The sequence below is a fragment of the Pyrus communis genome, chromosome 2 (assembly GCF_041283825.1).
Source record: "Pyrus communis isolate YQ-2024b chromosome 2, ASM4128382v1, whole genome shotgun sequence".
NCBI classification, from domain to species: domain Eukaryota; kingdom Viridiplantae; phylum Streptophyta; class Magnoliopsida; order Rosales; family Rosaceae; genus Pyrus; species Pyrus communis.
The window spans coordinates 2,966,488-2,989,076 of NC_142566.1; the positions used below are offsets into that span (position 1 = coordinate 2,966,488).

Genomic DNA, 22,589 nt, shown 5'->3' on the forward strand with positions numbered 1-22,589 from the left:
CCTTTTCCTAGTACTATTCACTACACCTCTATTAATCATTTTCGTTAAAACTATAGTTTTTTTTTTAACTTTCCGTTAGTTTTCCCTTAATTTAATATATGTATACCCTCAAATATAATACAAAACTACAAATACAAAATGGTAAACGTAGCGTACACAAGTTAATGGTGCCACACGCATAAGCAACGCGAATGCAGCCCATTGGTACATGTAATATTCCAGGAACACGCTTTTATTTACTAACAAGATCCTCTCTGGGATCTTTTTGATGTAGATCATGAGAATTCGTAAATTGTGTCCATTTATCGTATATTGTGCGATCAATTTTTATCAGGTACTATTTTTAATTAATTTTAAATAAAAATATTTAAAATGATTTCTCATCGCACGATGCACGATAAACATATATGATTTACGAATCTTTTGAACCCTGACAAAATGGATCCGACGAAAATCCGGATTCTTTTATTTAATCAGCGTCAATCAAGTCAACTTTTATTTTAATCGAGTTGGTGATGACGTACTATTTTTATTTGCATGGTTTACCGTTCTTGAAAAACTGAACCGCGTTGAATCTTCTTTACGTTCTCAGTTCCCACACACTTCCAACTCCTATATAAAGGGTCGTGTCAAGGTCTCATATCCATATACTCTGACACTACCTGTAGTGCTACTACGAATTATCACGTAATCTAGACTAGCTATATATATCAACCATGGTCTGCCAGAAGGTTCTCGTCGATGAGGTGTCTGGTTGGCTGAGAGTGTTCGCCGATGGCTCAGTTGACCGGACATGGACTGGACCGCCTCAAGTCCAGTTCATGACTGAGCCAGTCGCACCACACGATGAATTCATCGATGGAGTTGCCACCCGAGATGTTTGCGCCAACGAAAATCTACGGCTACGAATTTATCTACCAGAGACAAACCCCGAGGATTCTTTGAAGCTCCCTGTAATCCTTCATCTCCATGGAGGTGGCTTTTGTATAAGCCAGGCTGATTGGTACATGTACTATCAAATGTACACCACGCTCGCACGCTCAGCCCAAGCCATTTGTATCTCTGTCTACTTAAGGCTCGCACCCGAGCACCGTCTCCCCGCTCCAATCATCGACGGCTTCTCTGCGCTGCTCTGGCTTCGCTCCGTTGCACAAGGCGATTCATACGAGCAGTGGCTAGTCAGTCACGCAGACTTCAACCGTGTCTTTCTCATAGGGGACAGCTCGGGTGGAAATCTCGTGCATGAAGTTGCCGCTCGAGCAGGGAAGGTGGATTTGAGTCCGTTGAAGCTAGCAGGTGGGATCCCCATCCACCCGGGGTTCGTTCGATCAGTGAGGAGTAGGTCGGAGTTGGAGCAGCCAGAGTCACCTATGCTAACCCTAGACATGGTGGACAAGTTTCTGAGCTTGGCTCTGCCATTGGGGTCGACTAAGGACCATCCGATAACTTGTCCGATGGGCTCCGGAGCACCGTCTTTAGATACTCTGAAGCTGCCGCCGTTTCTTCTATGCATTGCTGAGATGGACATGATAATAGACACAGAGATGGAATATTATGACTCCATGATGAGGGCTAAGAAGGACGTGGAGCTTCTGATTAGTCCAGGAATGAGTCATAGCTTTTATCTTAACAAGATTGCGGTGGATATGGATCCTCAAACGGCTGAACAAACCGAGGCTCTAATTTCAGGGATAAAAAATTTCATCAACAACCATTAATAAAATCGACCATGTAATTGGTAATAACGTTACTATATATATTTGGCCACATATAGGTCGTTTGTTTCATGCCCAATGTATAATAAATATAAACTTTCGTAATGAAAATAAAAATTGCAATTTTCTTATGTTTTGCTTCTTCTTTTTATTTTTTTTTTGCTAAAACGTGTTGCTTCTTTTTTTGTTTTCCTTGTTACAAGCCCTTATTTAACACGATGAATTTATGCAAATTTAGATTAAAATCTTGAAATGATGATTCATATCCATATGGTGGTTCATATTCATCATGTATATATCTAACTTGGTATTTTGAATGGGGATCTTCAGTTGGTGGCCTTTGACCTTTCTCTCTTACCTTGGTCTCATAGGTTGAAATGTGGTGTGTGCTTATTGTTGTAGCATTATACCTACAACAAACAACCATATTTGCAATGATTTCATTTTCTTATATATTTTTTGAGCAATGCTAGGTAGATCAAATTTTTAAAATTAAATGATGTGATTGTAGATAATTAGATTATTAGTTAAGTGTCGATTAACGTGCTTATTTCTTATTGATGACATCTCACTTGGTTTGCAATTTGATTTAAAAAATTCGATCTTCCTAACCTTACTTTTATATTTTGTCAGCATTTGCAAGATGCCTTCGTTTTGGTGTGTTCTTTCTCGTGGTCTATCGTCACTATATATATATATATATATTCAATTATATAGCCCAGAAAAGCTATGGTTTTGAGAGTTAATTAAGACACATAGATATGTTAGTCATCTTCTCAACTTCTCCTCAAATTCCGATAACCTTCCTAGCAGTCAAAATATTGGAAAGTTGGAATGTGGCTGCCTTGGCTGGATTCAGAAAATTTGGGTCTCCACAAAAATGTGAAGTTACAAGTACGCTCAATAGGTCCTGTAGTCAAATGGAAAGATCTTCTGATTTTTTAGTCAATGCAGGTTTTTTTTTTTTTTTTTTTTAATCAGTACTCAATGTGGATTCATAACTTACCCGAAACATGTTAGTAAAAAAGTCGAGTCTTTCAAATGAAGGACTTCTTTGCATGCACGGGCGTGTGAGGAGGGCCAAGTAAAAACACACAAGTTTTACCCATACATGCTTGTGTGAAATTTGAGTTTACCTTTTCTCCTACAAATCAGAAATTCCAAGGAAGTAAATAAAAAATAAAAGAGAAGAAAAGAAAAGAAAAGATGTGCGGAGAGCAATAGTATATTAAAATATCATTAGGCATTCACGTGTATTTTCTTTATTAGAATTTTACATATTTAGAGTACTTTTTAGAATGATGACAAAAGCTCACTAGCTACTTTTATTAATTCAAAGCACAGAATAACATCGTTTTGGGCACACACAGTACAAATATGAGGACACTTAACCCTTAACCCTTAATCCATGCAACAAGTTTTCTCCAGTGATCAGGCCTAACAATTAACTTTTATCTAGGGTTTATTAAAGCCTAAATCCTAATTTCTTCTACTAACTAAACTTAATAACAACCCCAATTATGGCTGTACATAATTATATATAACATGAGGATCACACTACGAAACCTCAGTCAAACTTTCCTATACATAATCCAATTGACATCACATCATATCACATCACAACTACTAACCCTAACCCTACGTTTACGTAATTGGTAATTACTGTATCAACCTAGAGAATATATATATAAAAGAAGTTTTAATCAAATATTTTTGGCACTCTTCATTTTTAACGAAAAATTAAATTTTTATATTTTTTAGTACTATTCACTACATCACTATTAGTCATTTTCATTAAAACTATAGTTTTTTTTTTTTTTTTTTTTTTTAACTTTCCATTAGTTTTCCTTTAATTTAATACATGTATACCCTCAAATATAATACAAAACTACAAATACAGAATAGTAAATGTAGCGTACACAAGTTAATGGTGCCACATGCATAAGCAGCGCGAATGCAGCCCATTGGTACATGTAATGTTCCAGGAACACGCTTTTATTTACTAACAAGATCCTCTCCGGGATCTTTTTGATGTGGATCATGAGAATTCGTAAATTGTGTCCGTTTATCGTATATTGAGCGATCAATTTTTATCAGGTACTATTTTTAATAAATTTTAAATAAAAATATTTAAAATGATTTCTAATCGCACAATGTACGACAAATATATATGATTTACGAATCTTCCGAACCCTGACAAAATGAATCCGACGAAAATTCGGATTCTATTATTTAATCAGCGTCAATCAAGTCAACTTTTATTTTAATCGAGTTGGTGATGACGTACTATTTTTATTTGCATGGTTTACCGTTCTTGAAAAACTGAACCGCGTTGAATCTTCTTTCCAGTTTCCTACAACCTTCTCAGTTCCCACACACTTCCAACTCCTATATAAAGGGTCGTGTCAAGGTCTCATATCCACATACTCTGACACTACCTGTAGTGCTACTACGAATTATCACGTAATCTAGACTAGCTATATATATCAATCGTGGTCTGCCAGAAGAAACATATGTTCCACAGATTCCTCACCATACTGACAAATAGGGCAGATCAGGGAGTGGGCAGATCGCAGTTTGAAAAGATCCACCATGGTTGGGAGGGCCCGGTGTAATGTCTTCCGCATAAAATTTCAGATTTTTGGAGGGCTATGTAACTTCCAAATATATTTCCAAACCTGCTTTAGGACATGCGGAGAACGTGCGTTGGCCGTCCAGATTAAGCATCCGTGAATGAGCCCGATGATATCTGGATTTCACCGTGTACCTTCCACGCTTATCGAATGCTCACACAAGTCGATCCCCCTTAAAAACATCCCCAATATGAGTCTCAGTGATGACATATTGTTCTTCCTCCACCAAGAAGCCTCTAATGAAGTCGATGTCCCATGTTCCTAATTCATGACAGATTAAAGAACCCACCCGTATATTTCTGGAAACTGCCACTTCACCAGTTGGTGTTGGATGACCCATAGGGAAAGATGGGATCCATTTATTGTGTGAAAAAGAAATATGAGTCATTGGTTTGTGTGAGGTGGGCTGGTGGAATGAGTTAATGAAAACAATTAGATCAATTTGTGTGTACCAAATTAATGGATCTTTGGGCTCCGGATACTAAATTCCATAATGGGTCCAATTCCATTGAACATTTGAGTACAACAGTTTTTCACATTGTATTGTTTTGGATTATTTAGAAAATTGAAATAACATCACAAAGAATGTATTCGATGGATTCTAAATCATACAAATCAAACTTTAACCTAGACAAGATTGAAATATTAGTAAACAAGATGTGTGATTGTGATTATGAACTAAAGAAGCAAATCATCTGCCGCCAAAGGTTGATCTTGGATTCAAACCTTGGGGGTCACAGTGTTAGAAGTTCAATTTTTTTACACAAAAACAGCGCACAAAGTGTGCAAAAAAATTTGAACCGCACAATTGTGTGAAAAAGAAATACGAGTCATTGGTTTATGTGAGGTGGGCTAGCGGAATGGATGACCCATAGGGAAAGATGGGATCCATTTATTGTGTGAAAAAGAAATATGAGTCATTGGTTTGTGTGAGGTGAGCTAGTGGAATGAGTTAATGAAAACTATTAGATCAATTTGTGTGTACCAAATTTATGGGTCTCTGGGCTCCAGATACTAAAGTCCATAATGGGTCCAATTCCATTGAACATTTGAGCACAACAGTTTTTCACATTGTATTGTTTTGGATTGTTTAGAAAACTGAAATAACATCACAAAGAATGTCTTCGACGGGTTCTAAATCATACAAATCAAACTTTAACCTAGGCAAGATTGCAAAATTAGTAAACAAGATGTATGATCATGATTATGAACTAAAGAAGCAAATTATCTGCCGCCAAAGGTTGATCTTAGATTCAAACCTTGGGGGTCACAGTGTTAGAAGTCCAAATGTTTTACACAAAAACAGCGCACAAAGTGTGCAAAAAAATTTCAGTTCGTTAACTGGGGGAAGTCGTTGACTACTTAGTGGACTTGTTGTCAGCCGAGTCATGTTGCTTACATGTCAACATATATCGACCATATGCCGAAGCAATTTGCTTAGTGTTATCGAGAGCATATGAGAGTCGAACTCTATCGAGTATTGTTGATGCAAGCTGCTGATTGCTGCCAAACTCTGTCATGTGTTGTTGATTAGAAGAGTCCCTAGACCTTCACAGGCATGTTTTCCAGCCTTTGGATGATCCCAGGACCATTTTGGTCCTTATGTTGATTTGTCCTTGTCAGCCACCATATTCACTTCTCGATAAATATGAATAAGAGTATAATTTTGAATTTGCTGACAAGAATACGTCTTTCACTTTGTTTTGGCCAATGGAGTGAACGCACAAAGAAAGAAATATTAGATAAGGATTTTTTGTTTGTAGTAAACGAATTCTTTTTAGAAACTTCACTTTTTCATGTTTGCCTTTTTTTCATCGTCGTCTTTCCTTTTCTTTGGAAAATTTACTACAAACAAATAAAGAAGCTATAAAAGGCTCTAGAAAAGACCAGTCCAAGTATACATACAGACAAATTCAGCAAAAGGCGCAACAAAAGCTTGAGTAAGAAGGCACTAGCTAACCCAACGAACATTTGACAAAGCACTGACTAGCCTGGAAATAACAGCTCTGAGGCTGTTAATGCTAGATATCGTGTTAGAGCAGTTCTCATTTAGGTTTAGATAATGTATTTACAAAATACAATGTTGGTTTAAGTATAATTGCTACTAGTGGATTTAAATAGGGATTAAGAGATCAAGATGTTGAAGAATGCGATCTCACATTAGGGATTGCACTCCTAATTATACTGAGATTTTTTGAGATAAAATTTAACACTTATTAGACAATATAGATGGTTAAATCGAGACAATATCAACACGACCCTAAAATGTTGACACAAGGATCTCTTGAGTGTGAAAAATTGGAGAGTCCTTTTCTACAGGGGAGTCCCCCCATTGTTGTCCCTAATCGATGTGAAACTCATGTGATTGTTGTCTTTCTTTGTTTTCTTGGATCACTTCTGGAGTTGGCAATCTCTTATTAGCTGGAGAGGTTCTTTTATTGAAATAATTATGAAATTGGGTATTTGGATTACGTATTTGTGCGGACCCAGGCACAAAATTGACCGCATATCTCATCACCCATAATTTAAGGCCCACCTTTACCTCACATGTATAAAAGCGTGCGTTTTTTCTTTGTATGGAGGCAGGAAGCTACATAACAGATGCATGGAAATTTGCAAATATTAGTGCTCAAACTCGCAATTTTCTTTTCAATAGTATTAAGATAATATCACGACTATATTAACTTGGAGCATTATCCTTTTGTCTATAACAAATAACAAAATGTCACATCTCGGTTTGGGTTATGGTGGCGGCCCGGGTCTTTGTACTGAACAACGCAGAGTTAAAGAGGGATATTTTGTATGAGGCACACGTACGGCATATCATCTTCAAACCGATGGGCAATCTGAGAGGACCATTCAGACACTGGAGGATATGCTGAGATCCTCTATTTTGCAGTTTGGTGATGCATGGCATTTCTGACAGAGCACCCTCCATGTAGGACTTTCTAGTTACCACTTGTGTAGTGTTTGTTTATTCTGGACTGCACCTAGGATACTCGAACTTCTACTTTGCATTTTCCTTCTATGTTTGTCACTCACTGATCTTTTTACTGTAAATTATTTTGTTGACTTTATTTTTCTCATATTTTCACTCTTTTGCTTCCGTATTGTGCACTTGGCTATGTCACCCTCACGTGACTGCCAGCTAGGGCTGGGTTCGGTTCTAATCGGTTCGGTTTTTTCCCAAAACCGAAACCGAACCGAAATTTCGGTTCGGTTCGGTTCGGTTCAATTTTTTTTCGGTTTTTTTCGGTTCGGTTTTTTTTCGGTTCGGTTTTTCTCGGTTCGGTTTCGGTTTTTTTTTTTTTTTTTTTTTCTCCCTCCAAAATTATTAAAAAAAAAAAAAAGGAAATATGAAAGTTCACAATGTATATGAAAACAACTTGCATCCATTTTGTAATAAGTCCTATTTCAACATTAATATACCGCTTGTATCACACGCCATGTAGACTCAAATGGGTATGCCTCTGAAGACCCATGAATAGGATTGTCGTCCAGCAGAACTTCAACACAAGAAAGAGTTGAACTTGCAATAGATTCGAGATTGTATCCTCCTTCTAAAGCCAACACGATTTTTCCGTTGGCAAAACTCATCAACTGAGAGACAATAAAAATATGTCAAACATACAATAATCAAGGCCACATTAATGAGAAAAGAGACACTGTAAAATGACCTTTTTCAACATAACTGCGTATCCATATGGTGTGACACGACAACCCCCTACAGGATCACCAGCAGCTGTTTCAACAAATTTGAAAATTAACAATTATGATACTTAAATAGAAATCAAAGATAAGTACTACTGCAAGCTAAACTATCCACACAATAAAATGAAAACTCATTCTGCAACCTGCATTAAACAGAGAAAGTTAGCCCACCAACCTGCATCAAATCCTGCAGAGACCATAATTAAGTCTGGATTAAACACCTTGGCAACAGGAACCAAAACATGGTCCCAAACTGCAAAATAGTCTGCGTCCCCACACTGGCCATTTTCCCAGGGGACATTAATGTTGTATCCTGCTCCTGGTCCTTCTCCAATCATAGTATAGAAGCCGTCACCATTAGCTGGATAAAAACTTCCAAACTCATGCCTGAAAAAAGCACAACACCATACTGTCATCAGAATTAGGAACTTTGATCTTATGCAAGACAAGTCAACCAAACAAGTTACATACTACAAGCTCCAATGTGATAACTTTTGATACAATGATAGAAGTTAGAAAATTGAAAATTACAGAATCCTTGAAAAGTGTAAATAAAAACCTTGTAGGAAACTTAAATTCAAGAAAAGAACAAAGGAATCCCAAGCAGCACATCTTAACAAAACACTACATGATGGAATCTAACTTCAACTTTGTTATGTTAAACATAGGCTTAAAAGATCAAGGAAAAGAACAAGTATCAATTCAAAATTCTGGCATAGCTATGAACCGAGAAGAATAAAACACGAGGATCCTTCCAGAACATCTTTTGAGTACCGTTACCATGATGCACATCCCATAAGGATGCTAAGAAGCATCAAAACTCGTCGAAAACATAATAAACAAAGCTCGTGTCGTCAACCTAAAGCAACATATACAATTTCCTAGTAATGTCGAGAAGCATCAAAACGTTTTATATATTAACAATCACAAAGCACGAAAACTCATAACAAACAAACATAATTTTCCTTCAGATTATGAAATAACAATCACAGATCAAAGAGAAAAATAACCTTTTTCGTCATTGATTTATGAATTACTCGCATAATTCACAAAGCAATTAAATCATTTCTAACCAAAATAAAAAACTCAAGAACAAACAAGAAAAATTGATCAACATTTGGACCTAAAACTACTTGAACCGCTCAATTCCATTGGCATAAAACCACAACAACTGAAACTCTGGGTACCAAACTGTAAAAACTAATATAAAAATGGAAAGATGAATAACCTAATAACGAAATCCATCAGATCTAAACAGATAAGCAGGGATCGAATCAGCAATCCAAATAAACAAATCGAAACAAAAATCAAAATTCTCAAATCCAAAAACCAGATGCAAAAAAGGGGTGAGATCCGAAGAAAGATCAAGAAAATCCACGGCAAGAACAAGCTGACGGCGAGATCAAAGACTGGCGCTGGCGGCGAGGGCAAGGTGTGAGTCGTGTGACCGTGTGAGAGATTGAGAGAGACAGAGCGAGAGAGAGATGAGGCTCACTGGCTAGTGGCTCAGGGCCTCAGGCTGCGCGAGACTGAAGAAGAAGAACTGAAGGCAGGGAAGGCCGGAAGGGAAGTTGGGAACGAGAGAGAAGAGGCTTAAGGGTTAGGGTTACAACAGCGGCTTTAGTTACAAGGAGTCAGGGCAGGGTTTTGTTATTTGTTAAGGCTTAAGGGTTTTGTTAAAAACATTAAAAAATTAAAAATAACCTCACAAATCCTGGAGGCATGAGGGTTCGAACCCATGCCTTCAGCTTGTAAAGTTTCATTGAAACCAACTTGGCAATAGGTTCTGTTTTGTTATGATTGTATGACTAAACAATTTATAAATATTCAAAAAAACTATATATATATATCGGTTCGGTTCGGTTCGGTTCGGTTCGGTTTCCGAGCCTCAAAAACCGAAACCGAACCAACCAAATTCGGTTCGGTTCGGTTTTGTAGTTTCGGTTCGGTTTTTTTTTCGGTTCGGTTTTTTTCGGCCTCGGTTCGGTTTGGTTTTCGGTTTTTTTCGGTTTTCGGTTTTTTGAACCCACCCCTACTGCCAGCACGCTCCAATTTTTTATTAGGGTGTATCACAAACCCTTTTCGTCATAAAACATTTTCATACTCTATTTTAACAGGTTATGACAAACCATTTTATTTTCAAATTTTTGATTTTTTCTTATTATTATTTTTAATTGAAAACTTGTTTGATTATTAACAGAAATTTCAATAAAGTTGTTTTTGTATTTTAGTTGAAAATTGAAAATAGTTATCAAACGAAAAAACGTGAAAAGTGAAAATGAAATGGTTTACGGATGACCACTAAGATTTTAAGTTTGTTAATTATTGATTCGACGAGAAATGAAAAAAAAAAGGGGAAAATGTTAGGGAGGTCATGTCTTTAGACTACGTTTGTAGACCACATGATGTGACAGTTGATAGCTGAATTTTTTATTTAATGATTTAAAAATAAAACTTAACTATCAACAATCACATCATGTGATTTACAAAATAAATTTCAGCCGAATAGTCTCTAGTATAACTTGAAAATAAAGTAAGTGAGGTAAGATATAAAGTAAGCCAACACAACAACCATATTTGGAGGCAAGGCACCAAACAACCATATTTGCAATGATTTCATTTTCTTATATATATTTTTGAGCAATGCTAGGTAGATCAATTTTTTTTAAAATTAAATCATGTGATTGTAGATAATTAGATAATTAGTTAAGTGTAGATTAACGTGCTTATTTCTTATTGATGACATCTCATTTGGTTTGCAATTTGATTTAAAAAATTTGATATTCCTAACCTTACTCTTATATTTTGTCAGCATTTGCAACATGCCCCCATTTTGGTGGGTTCTTTCTCGTGGTCTACCGTCACTATATATATATATATTCAATTATATACTCCAGAAAAGATATGGTTTTGAGAGTTGATTAAGACACATAGATATGTTAGTCATCTTCTCAACTTCTCAACTTCTCCTCAAATTCTGATGAGCTTCCTAGCAATTAAAATATTGGAAACTTGGAATGTGGCTGCCTTGGCTGGATTCAGAAAATTTGGGTCTCCACAAAAATGTGAAGTTACAAGTAGGCTCGATGGGTTTTATAGTCAAATGGAAAGATCTTCGGAATTTTTTAGTCAATGCAGGTTTTATTTAATTTAATTAATTAATTAATTAATTTATTTTTATTTATTTAATCAGTACTCAATGTTGTTTAAGCTTCAGTTTTCTTTTTGTTTCTATAATTCATGAAGCTATATTTAACAACCAAACAATTTAATGCCCATATATGTATTGTTACTTACTGTTACGGCTTAATGATATTTTTCTTTACTTGTAAGTGAGTGATATTAGGTTCAATTCTCGAGAATGACGAGTTTGAAACCAATTTATCTCGTATTTTTGGTGTAGATATGTCGTTATATAAAAAACACTCATATACATACACTTTTGACTTTGTATACATGCCAATTTTGAAAAACTCCCTCACAAGTAGCTTGACCATAATGTTTTTGAGACAAACCATCGGTACTGTTAAACTTAATACAAGAAAATTAAGGTGAAGACCAAAGCAAATGACGATAATATAAGTTGGATAACCAAAGAAGAAATAATACATAGATTCAAACACTGAGAGCATCCAGGGAGTAATTAACTTCCTAGCATGATCTTAGGATTAGTAGACATGCATATGCAGTGTAAAGAAACTGGTCAGTCCTAAAAAAAAAAAAAAAAAAAAATTAGTGCATGCTTTTCAACTGGCAGAAACATTAAAAAGGCCTGCGAAAATTCAAAGGTTAATTAACGAGAAAAATCGTATGCACAAATGCGTCCCAAAACGCTATTAAATAATCAGAGAAAGGCAGAGAAACGTAAATATAGAGGTTCAAAATGCCATGCTGGCATATTTACTTTGTTTTTACTAGAAGCAATGGAGAGTGGTATTTCATTGAACTTCACAAAGATTACAAAGGTTTTCAATTTGGTACATAACTTCACTGACCAAAAAATTGATCTGGACTGTTGTGTAATCAAGCAAATTACAATAAACCCCTATCCGACCATAGGCACAACCCTACCCTACAAAATATCATCAGTACAAATTTGTCACAATAACATGGTAGACACAACAAACCTATACCGACAACCACATAGGTCATTGTAGAAGTGCAAGGCCACATAAAATCATCTCAAGCGAGACCACATAACGCAAAGTCAACATCCAGTCATCGTAAACACAACACTCGCAGGGCGAGGCTACAAAACCAACTACACACTACTCTGAGCAAGTGGCCATCAGTCAGCTCATCTCAGGGACTAGGACACTAACCAAGACAACACCTTCACCGCACTAATGAGCTCCACTACATCCATAAGTAAATCAGGTTACACAAAGGCGAAGTCATCTGATGTGGTTGCACAAGGCAATAGCTCCATCAGATTTGAATGCCCAAGGCAACAGGTAAGCTGGATTTATGGGTGCAAGGCTGCAACCACCAAATCGGTCGAGGAGAATGTCACCGCTATGGAAACAAGCTGATGGAAGTGGAACCAACCCACTAGCAACCACAAAACCTACCCTAACCCCGAATCTCACCCAAATAAAGAAAGAGAACTTGAAACGAGCATGGCCCAAATATGAGTAGACGCTCAAAGCCATGAAAGAGCTACTCACAAAATGGTGGGGAAGAGCTAGGGAGCGGAGACAATGAGCTACATAAGTTAAGAAAGGGTAGGGAAGACTCGGGGTAGGGAGGCAACAGGGTGAATGGGAAGGGAGTGGAGGGAATACTAGAGGTGTAGGGGTTGGCAGAGGGTTAAGAAGGGAGAGAAAGGCTAGGAGAAAGGTAGGGAGTGGCTCCGTCGATCCCAAGTCAGAGCAAGGGGTCGGTGATTTAGATTGAAAAAAATCTACGGTTCTGTTTTGGGAGGGATGGCCAGGGAGAGGCAAAGGGTGGGAGAGAAATTATTGAAAATTTTGAACCAAGGGTGGAGCCAAGATATTTTTTTTTGTGGTGGGTTGACTAAAATAATTAACATAAAGTAACATAATATTTTTCGTACCTACATAAAATTATATAATAATACATGAATATAAAACTCTAAAATCTGAAATAATAATCCGAACTAACATAACAAGTAATACAATTTTTTTTTTCTTAAAAAGTCTTGCATTAATTACATATTAAGTTATAGTTTTTCTTAGAATTGGGTGGGCTATATATAAGTATAATAGGTTAAAGTAGGTTAATACATAGACTATTAGCTAGAGTTCAAACTAAAGCTCCCTTGGCTACCGCCCACCTTAGTCGTGGGTGTAGCTCTGCCATTGTTTTGAACTCGTTCAAACTATTGAAAAATGCTAGGATGTTTACTTATATGGAATAATCTTTGGCTTCCCTATGTTTACTAAAACATGAGTATTTGAATTGTTTTGATTCTTATCATCTAATGTGTTTCCTTCTTTTCCTTCTGGATTCATAACTTACCCGAAACATGTTAGTAAAAAAGTCGAGTCTTTCAATTGAAGGACTTCTTTGCATGCACGGGCGTGTGAGGAGGGCCAAGTAAAAACTCACAAGTTTTACCTATACATGCTTGTGTGAACTTTGAGTCTACCTTTTCTCCTACAAATCAGAAACTCCAAGGAAGTAAATAAAAAATAAAAGAGAAGAAAAGAAAAGAAAAGATGTGCTGAGAGCAATAGGATATTAAAATATCATTCGGCATTCACGTGTATTTTCTTTATTAGAATTTTACATATTTAGAGTACTTTTTGGAGTGATGACAAAAGCTCACTAGCTACTCTTATTAATTCAAAGCACAGAATAACATCGGTTTGGGCACACACAGTACAAATATAAGGACACTTAACCCTAAACCCTTAATCCATGCAACAAGTTTTCTCCAGTGATCAGGCCTAACAATTAACTTTTATCTAGGGTTTATTAAAGCCTAAATCCTAATTTATTCTACTAACTAAGCTTAATAACAACCCCAATTATGGCTGTACATAATTTATATATAACATGAGGATCACACTACGAAACCTCAGTCAAACTTTCCTATATATAATCCAAAAGACATCACATCACATCACAACTACTAACCCTAACCCTACGTTTACGTAATTGGTAATTACTGTATTAACCTAGAGAATATATATATATATATATATATATATATATATATATAAAAGAAGTTTTAACCAAATATTTCCGTTACTGTTCATTTTTAACGAAAAATCACATTTTTAGCTTTCCTTAGTACTATTCACTACACCTCTATTAGTCATTTTCATTAAAACTATAGTTTTTTTTTAACTTTCCGTTAGTTTTCCTTTAATTTAATATATGTATACCCTCAAATATAATACAAAACTACAAATATAGAATAGTAAACATAGCGTACACAAGTTAATGGTGCCACACGCATAAGCAACGCGAATGCAGCCCATTGGTACATGTAATATTCCAGGAACACGCTTTTATTTACTAACAAGATCCTCTCTGGGATCTTTTTGATGTGGAGCATGAGAATTTGTAAATTGTGTCCGTTTATCGTATATTATGCGATCAATTTTTATCAGGTACTATTTTTAATTAATTTTAAATAAAAATATTTAAAATGATTTCTAATCGCACGATGCATGATAAATATATATGATTTACTGATCTTCAGAACCTGACAAAATGGATTCGGCTAAAATTCGGATTCTTTTATTTAATCAGTATCAATCAAGTCAACTTTTATTTTAATCGAGTTGGTGATGACGTGCTATTTTTATTTGATATCGTGTTAGAGCAGTTCTCATGTAGGTTTGCTTCCACCCTTGGATCCTTCCCAGCTTGGGACAATGTGCTTTACTCATAACCTCTTTTCCAGCTTGGGACAATGTGCTTTGCTTCCACCCTTGAATCTTTCCCTGAATTCTGCCCTTCACATAGTGCCCTCATCTTCGATCGGCCCTAAATGGGAGGGACTCCCAAATAGGTTCTCGAATCATCCACCACAGTCACTCCAAGAATCTCCCCAAGTTCTTCAGCGACTACCTCAGGGACATTACCTCCAAAATATACACTAGACTTGTGTAGATTTACTTCCCGCCTAAAGGCCAAGCAATAGGCCCTCAGTAAGCCTACCAGGTTTTGACAGTTTTTCTTATCTGCCTTTAAGAAAATCAAGGTGTCATCGGCAAAGAAAATGTATGAGACCGTCGGTCCACTCGGATTCATCCGCACCCCATCCAATCTCCCCAAACCCACAGTCGAATGAATCATCCGGGATAGTACATCACTGATAAAAAAGAATAAGTAAGGGGATAATGGATCACCTTGCCGTAAACCCCTTGCTGGAGCAAACTTGCTCTCCCTGGCTGACTGTTAATGATGACTGCAAAATTTACTGAGCTAACGTAGCCCAAGACGCGCCGTCTCCATCTAAAGTTAAAACCCATTCTTTCCATAACTGCCTCCAAAAGTCCCATTCCACCCAGTCATAAGCTTTATGCATATCAAGCTTAATTACAAGTTTGAACTTAGATTTCGTTTTCCTTAACTTGAGGAAGTGGAATAATTCATGGGCAATGCTGATATTGTCTTGTATTTGTCTACCCGCCACAATAGGATTTTGCATAGGAGTGAGTGCCGGCAAACTGTTTGCAAGCACCTTGGATAGGATTTTGTAGGAGTAGTTGCAGAGACTTATTGGCCGGAATTGTGAGACAGACTCCAGGTTTCGAACTTTTGGTATCAACACAATATGCATTGAATTAAGTCTGCTAGGAATAATATTACCATCCACCAATGCAAAACCAATTCATTAACATCCATAATATTTTTCTCCCATAAAAGCTGGTAAAATATACCTTGGAACCCATCCGGCCTCGGAGCCTTGAGACCTCCCATTTGTAAAGCTGCAACTTCTATCTCCTCCACCGAAACTAGAGATCTCAAAGCCTCATTCGTATCCTCCACGACCGACATGGAGATGGCATCCAATACTGACCCCCAATCCTGATTTCCTAAAGAACGGAATAAATCGATAATTGAGATTCTTTTTGGAAGTGCAATAATTGAGATTCTTTTTTAGAAGAAGTGAAGAGACGTTTAAGTACATGGGTCTATACTTCATAACAGGGAGATCCGGATCTCTCCCATCAAGTTCAAGGATCAAATGATCCGGATTCTTAAAATTTGATCAAACGATTACAATTATTATAATGTTTAGAGGAGTTCTTTGTTTGTAGTTGTTGGATCAAATTTCAAGGATCCAGATCACTTGATCTTTGGACTCTGATGGGACTAGATCTCTGCCCTTCACAACATGTAGCTCACTTACCCTTTATGTAAAGGGATTCCTATTTTTTGGAAAAAGAAAAAAGAAAAAAAAGAGAATTAGTTATAAGGCTTACTTCACATCGAATTTCAACGATCTGAATCGTGTATTTTATTAGTCTCGATTCATAGATTATCCTTGCAAAAATTCTATTCAATACCAAAATGATTTGCCTATTTAATTATTAAGATCATATTTCATTGTTTATTATTTAACAAAGTATTCATTCATTTCTTTGAACCTAATTAGATGTCTTAAATATTTCCGATTTGGCTAATATTTTGCAAAGATGATATATGAGGTACAACTTGAAAAATAAATGGTTCGAATCGTTAAATTTTATATGATGTGAACCCCTCAATTAATTACCATTTTCCCCTTCGTTAAAAGGCTTCCCTCTATCCAATGTATTCAACTACCACCTTTTTTTTTTTTTCTTTTCTTCTTCTTCTTTAGTGATCCGTGTGGTCAAAACTAGCAACCTCTCTCCCCGGAAACCCCATTAGGATGGGCAATGGTTATGGCAGGCGGGTAACCGCTGTTATTTACTCATAACCATTTATATTCATACCTGCATAACCATTTACCCGTTGGGTAATTGCATAAACGGTTATACCCATACCCATAACCATTTATAAATGGTTAACCATACTCATAACCGTGTACCCATTTAATCATAACCATTTACCCTTTTCTTTTCTTTTTTTTTTTTACTCATTTACTCATTTTTTCACCCGTCTACCTGTTTTTTTTTTTTTTTTTTTTTTTTAACAACTTGAAAATTATAAAATTCAGGAATTTCGAAAGCTCGATAAACGACTAAACATCACAGTCACACACTGCATTTTGTTTCACAGCATATACAACATTAATGAAGACCCAGTTTTTCAACAATTTAGCTCATCAACCATAGAAAACATAATACTTAATCCTATAAAATACAAAGTTAGAAGGCTGCCCAGCATAAATTGAACATCTAAAAATCGGATCAAGACCCTTTTTTCTCCATTGACCAAAAAAAAAAAAAAGAGTATGATTATTCTTTAACTCGTAATCAATTATATAGAAATTCAAGCTTCATCAATGGCTAAAGCACAAAAATTCATAAAAATATCACAATTCTTGGAGAAACCCAATTCATGAAACTTGAAATAATGAGCAATTAAAACCCAGCACCGAATAAGAGTTAAAAAGAAAAATTAAATTTGATGCCCTGTTTGGTTTCTGAGAAAATGCTAGAAAATATGGAAACTGAAACCAAAAAGAAACCGAGAGAAAGAGGAAGGGAACGTACGGAGACACTTTTCAAGGTAAGAATCTTGAGAGAGAGAGAGAGAGAGAGATGAGTAGCGTATATGAGAGAAAGGGCGGCGGAGATGAGAGAGAAGGCAGCGAGGAAGGATAGATGAGCGGGGACAAGGCATTTCAGACTCTGGTAGAGAGATTGAAAATTTAATGTTATCCTCATAACCGTTTGTTCGTCTAAACGATTACCCATAACTGTAACTGTGAACTTTAAATGGACGGATAACCGCGGTTACCCAAACCCATAGTTATTTTGCCCATCCCTAAACCCCACCCTGCCTTCCCAGCCCCCATTCTGATTTCTGGATGAGCTGTAAGAAAAGCGAAGTCCCACCCCAGAAGAAGACTGCTTCATATATCAAACATAATCTGATCTCCAGAATAATGACCTTAAATTTTGCGATGTTATTTCATCGATAATTTATCTTTACATGATGTTCTGCACTGCTGAATCAAATTTTCATTTTTATTGAAGCGCTTAGACGACTTTTCTGTTAGAAGCAATCCTCTCAACTCCTTCAACCTTAATGATCAATTGGTATCAAGGTAATTTTTCACCCACAAATTTCTGTTCAAAATTAAGATGCTAATGTCTATTAATAACTGTGTTTCGCTGATATTTTATTTGGTTGAATGGTATGGAAGCACGATGCTTTCTTTTAAATTACTTTCTCCTTTTCTTAGCTCTATGTAGTTTATTCGGCTTGCTGTGGCTTGTTATCTGCCCTATGCCCATCTACTTTTGGAGTCAGTTGTTTATTTAGCTTTTCGTGTTGTAGTTGGTTGTATCTTGGTTCCGGTTGATTTTTGTTGTTGCTTTTGGTTTTTAATGAAAATTTGTTTCGACAAAAAAGTGTACTCTAGGAAAAGCCTAAAAAAAAAAAAAAGGTTTACTCTAACCTGCCAACATGATATATTTAGCAAGTGTTTAAAGAAACCCTCAAAGAAAAATTCTTTACTATTTACTCTAACTTGACAACAATATATAAAAGATAATAAATATTGGATTTTATGTGGATTGAGGGGTTATTTTTTGACTAGATTCCAAGTGTCTTACAGCTAATGGACTAGAATCTCGTGTAAAATATGACAAGCTTCATAGGTTTCTCAAGTACAATAGGATTTTTGATACACTGACCGAAACCGTGCCAAATAATAAAGAAGTGTATGATATTTGGATGATAAGGTAACATATGTTGAATCTCACGTTGGTCATACAAAAAGAAAAGTAATAGTTTAAATATCTTAACCCTATTCTAACTAACACTGAGGTCTTTTGTGATAAAACCCCACACCTGACGGATTGTGCAGGTGGTAATTACCAAGTTGGGGGCAACATCGGTGTTGTTGGAAGTGGGCCGTATGACCTGTCTCTCTGATATTTCTACATGATATCAAAGCCAGGGAACGGGCCCGTACTGTACTGCCACGTGATGGGTGGGTCCCCTTGACCAATGGTGGGTCCCTTGGCCCTGCGTGTAGGGTGAGTCCCCTTGGCTCCACGTGGTTGCCGATGTGTGGATCTCACACATGTGACCCACTAATTGGGTCCCACGTGAGGGGGCATGTTGAATCCCACATCGGTCATACAAAAAGAAAAGTACTAGTTTAAATATCCTAACCCCACTCTAACTAACACCGAGACCTTTTATGATAAAACCCCACACCTGACGGATTGTGCAGGTGGTAATTACCAAGTTGGGGACAATATCGGTGTTGTTGGAAGTGAGTCATATGGTCTGTCTCTCTGATATTTCTACAACATACACCTCATATATATGTTATTTCTACAACATACACCTCATATATATGTTTCTCTGATATTTCTACAACATACACCTCATATATATGTTTGTTCTTGTTTCGATGATCACGCATTTATCATTTATCTATACTCATTTCCTCATTTGTTTCGACTTCTTGATCTGATAGATGAATGCCAACACATCCTCGCATATGGTAGCTGCAAGGGCTAATGACCACATAAGGAAAACCAAAATGCAAAATATGGGATATACGAGATCGTGTTGCATTCATCCACATTAAGTTAAGAAGTCGAGCAAAAAGTCATACACTTCTTTGTTAGTTGACACGGTTTCTTTAAAACTTTTCCACAAACACTTGATAGACATATCCTGTTGCCAAGTTAGAGTAAACATATTAAAAAAATTTCTTTAAGACTTTTCCTCAAACACTTGGTACACTTTTTTGTTTTTTTAGTCAAAGTAAACTTACATTACAAGCCAAAAGTCAGCAACAGGACCCAACCAGAGCAAAGATACAACAAAGGAGACCAAAAACTAAACAAACAAGCGGCTCCAAAATTGGATACAGATTAGGCAGCTAACAAGCCACACCCAAGACGAAGAGACTACATAAAGCTAAGATAAGGACTTATGGAGAAAGAAATTCGATCAGAAGATTGCATCGTGTTTCATAAGGCCTAGTGGGGACGATTCACCCAAAGACGATTGTTCATTGATAGACACTAATAAATCTTATTTTTGAACAGAAATTTGTGAATAAAAATTATTTCGATAGCAGCAGTATGTTCATTGGTAAACAAGGTCGGGGACTTGATTTTTTAGTTGCTATAACTAGTCATTAACAGCACAATTAAGGTGATGTTTTGCTTTTCAGAATCAAACGTCTCCTAAACATTTTCACAGGCATTCCCAGCTGTTGGTTCCCCGTTTTAGCAATAATGTGGTTCAAATTCGCCTTTGACAAAAATTGAACCTAAGACCTCCACTTACAAGTGAAGAGAATTACAACCAGACCGTAATACTAAATGTCAAACCCCAACCTCCAATTAAAATGAGAGGAATTGTTAGAAGAGAATATTGGAAATTAATTGATGTCAAAGTATCAGGTTAATACTCATGTCTATTGACTTCAAATTAATCCAGCCGCTCAATGAGTACCCTTTGGAATGAGGCTTGAAGCCCTTCTGTACTAGACGTAAGCTTGATCGGTGTTCTAGCTAGTTGAAAAATGTTCTGGCGTGTTATTTTCATTATTGCACCTTAATACCTATTAGTTCGAGTTATAGCCATTCGCAATACAAAGTATGTAGGCAGTCTCTATTTGTTGACTTGGCGTTACAGAGGGTTCTGTACGGCATTTTCTTTACAATATCCTGACAGGCAATTAATAATATAATTTAACTAAATTATATTATTTCACAATCAATATATTTTTATTCTCAGCATGCAACCCTTAATTCGCCACTTAAATGATCTCTCTAGCATCCTCTTCTAACTCCCCCGTTTGGGTTTAAAATTTCTAATCTAGCTTTTGCTGACGATTGTTTGTTGTTTGCTAAAACTTCTACCAAAGGGGCAAGAAATATTCTGGGTATTTTAGATAAGTTTGGGAAAGTTTGTGGGCAGCAAATTAATTTTCATAAATCTTTTCTCTGTTTCTCTCAGGGCTTCGGAATGAAATTGTAAATATTCTTCATATTCAACATAAAACTACCATTAGAAAATATTTGAGTATCCATAATATTGTTTTCCAAAAGGACCCAATGAATGGTAATAAACTTTTAAGAAGGGTAAAACAAAAGCTTGCTGGGCAGAAGTCTAATACTTGGCGAAAACCTATTGTTGGAAAGTGATGATTCATATTTTATAGGAGATTCTAGTCTAGCAATAGTAAGACACTTGGAATCCAGTCCAAGAATGACTCATCCATCAACATAAAATCCAATGTTTATTGTCCTTAACATCCTGATGCTAAGTTAGAGTAAATAGATTAAGAATTTTTCTACAAGGCTTCCTTAAACACTAGATAAACATATCATATTGGTAAGTTAGAGTAAATAAACTACAAACTTTTCTTCAATGCTTCCTTAAACACCTAATAAACATATAATGTTGCTAAGTTAGAGTAGCTTTCATTAAGGCTTTTCCTCAAACACATCATAGACAAATTTTGTTTTTTCTAATCAAAGGAAATTTTGATGAAAGGCCAAAAGGCAGCTAACAGATATCAACCATAACAAAGATACCACCAATTACAACACGAAGAGACCAAAACTTAAACAAACAACTGGCTCCAAAAGTAGATAAAACCAATTACAATAACAAAGAGACCAAAATCTAAACGACCAACCAACTCCAAAAGCAGATAGAGATGAGACACCTAACAAGCCACACCCAAGTCTGAGAGACAACAGAAGGCCAAAAAAGGAGAAGGAATTTTAGAAGAAAGCATTCTGCTTGACAAAGTCAGTCGGGACCATTCACCCAAAGACGATACCAGCGGAATACACAATCATTGATACACTAATAATCCTACTTTTGGCGTAAATTTGTGAATGAAAAACCCTCTTGTTGCCAATTGATTGTTGAGAACCTTGAGGTTGAAGGGGTTGGGAGGGTTGCTTTTATTATCAAAGGAATAGGCATAAAAGATGGGGTCAAGAATAAATGACTATAATTTTATTTACGTGTGTCCGGTGTAAGCTAAATAGAGTTTAAAATTTGTATTTTGAATCATTTTAGTGCTACTTTGCACATTAGAGCTTACTTGTATCTGGCTATGATATATGAATCTCTAAATTGGTTAAAGTTGTATGTGGTCATTATTTGTAAGTTGTTTTATGTTTATATTTATAGTTGATTAAAATAGAGAGTATCATTGGATGCTAAGTTGAATTACTTAGCAAAATATTTATCGGACACTATTTCACTAGCTAAGTGAACCAAAAAATTTCTATGGTCACTTGGTTAAAGTTATATGATAATTATTTGTAAGCTATATTTGTGTATATATAATATTTGTAATTGCTTAAAATAGGGAGTATTGTTGAGGCTGCTAAGTTAAACTAATAAGTCAAAATTGTCCGGGACCCTATTCACTAAGTGAACCAAAAATGTTCTTATAGTCACT

At 36.2% G+C, this 22,589-nt stretch overlaps 2 protein-coding genes across 4 annotated transcripts; one reads left to right on the top strand and one right to left on the bottom strand.

Annotated features, from left to right (window-relative positions):
- Nucleotides 1-635: 635 nt before the first annotated feature.
- On the top strand, nt 636-1,846 carry LOC137748668 (strigolactones hydrolase CXE15). The gene has a single exon (XM_068488836.2). The coding sequence runs from the start codon at nt 717-719 to the stop codon at nt 1,716-1,718; it is 1,002 nt and encodes a 333-aa protein (XP_068344937.1). The 5' UTR covers nt 636-716; the 3' UTR covers nt 1,719-1,846.
- Nucleotides 1,847-7,703: 5,857 nt separating this feature from the next.
- On the bottom strand, nt 7,704-9,553 carry LOC137746600 (histone deacetylase 5-like). Of its 3 annotated transcripts, XM_088681414.1 has the most exons (4): nt 9,288-9,553; nt 8,235-8,446; nt 8,026-8,090; nt 7,704-7,948 (listed from the first exon to the last, which is right to left on the bottom strand). In XM_088681414.1, exons 1-4 carry the CDS (start codon nt 9,302-9,304, stop codon nt 7,769-7,771), a joined length of 474 nt encoding a protein of 157 aa, XP_088537540.1. In that variant the 5' UTR covers nt 9,305-9,553; the 3' UTR covers nt 7,704-7,768. The 3 variants fall into 3 exon arrangements, with proteins under 3 accessions (XP_088537540.1, XP_068342714.1, XP_068342713.1); XM_068486613.2 differs by having other exon boundaries at nt 8,026-8,072; nt 8,235-9,553; XM_068486612.2 differs by having other exon boundaries at nt 8,235-9,553.
- Between the last annotated feature and the right edge of the window lie 13,036 nt (nt 9,554-22,589).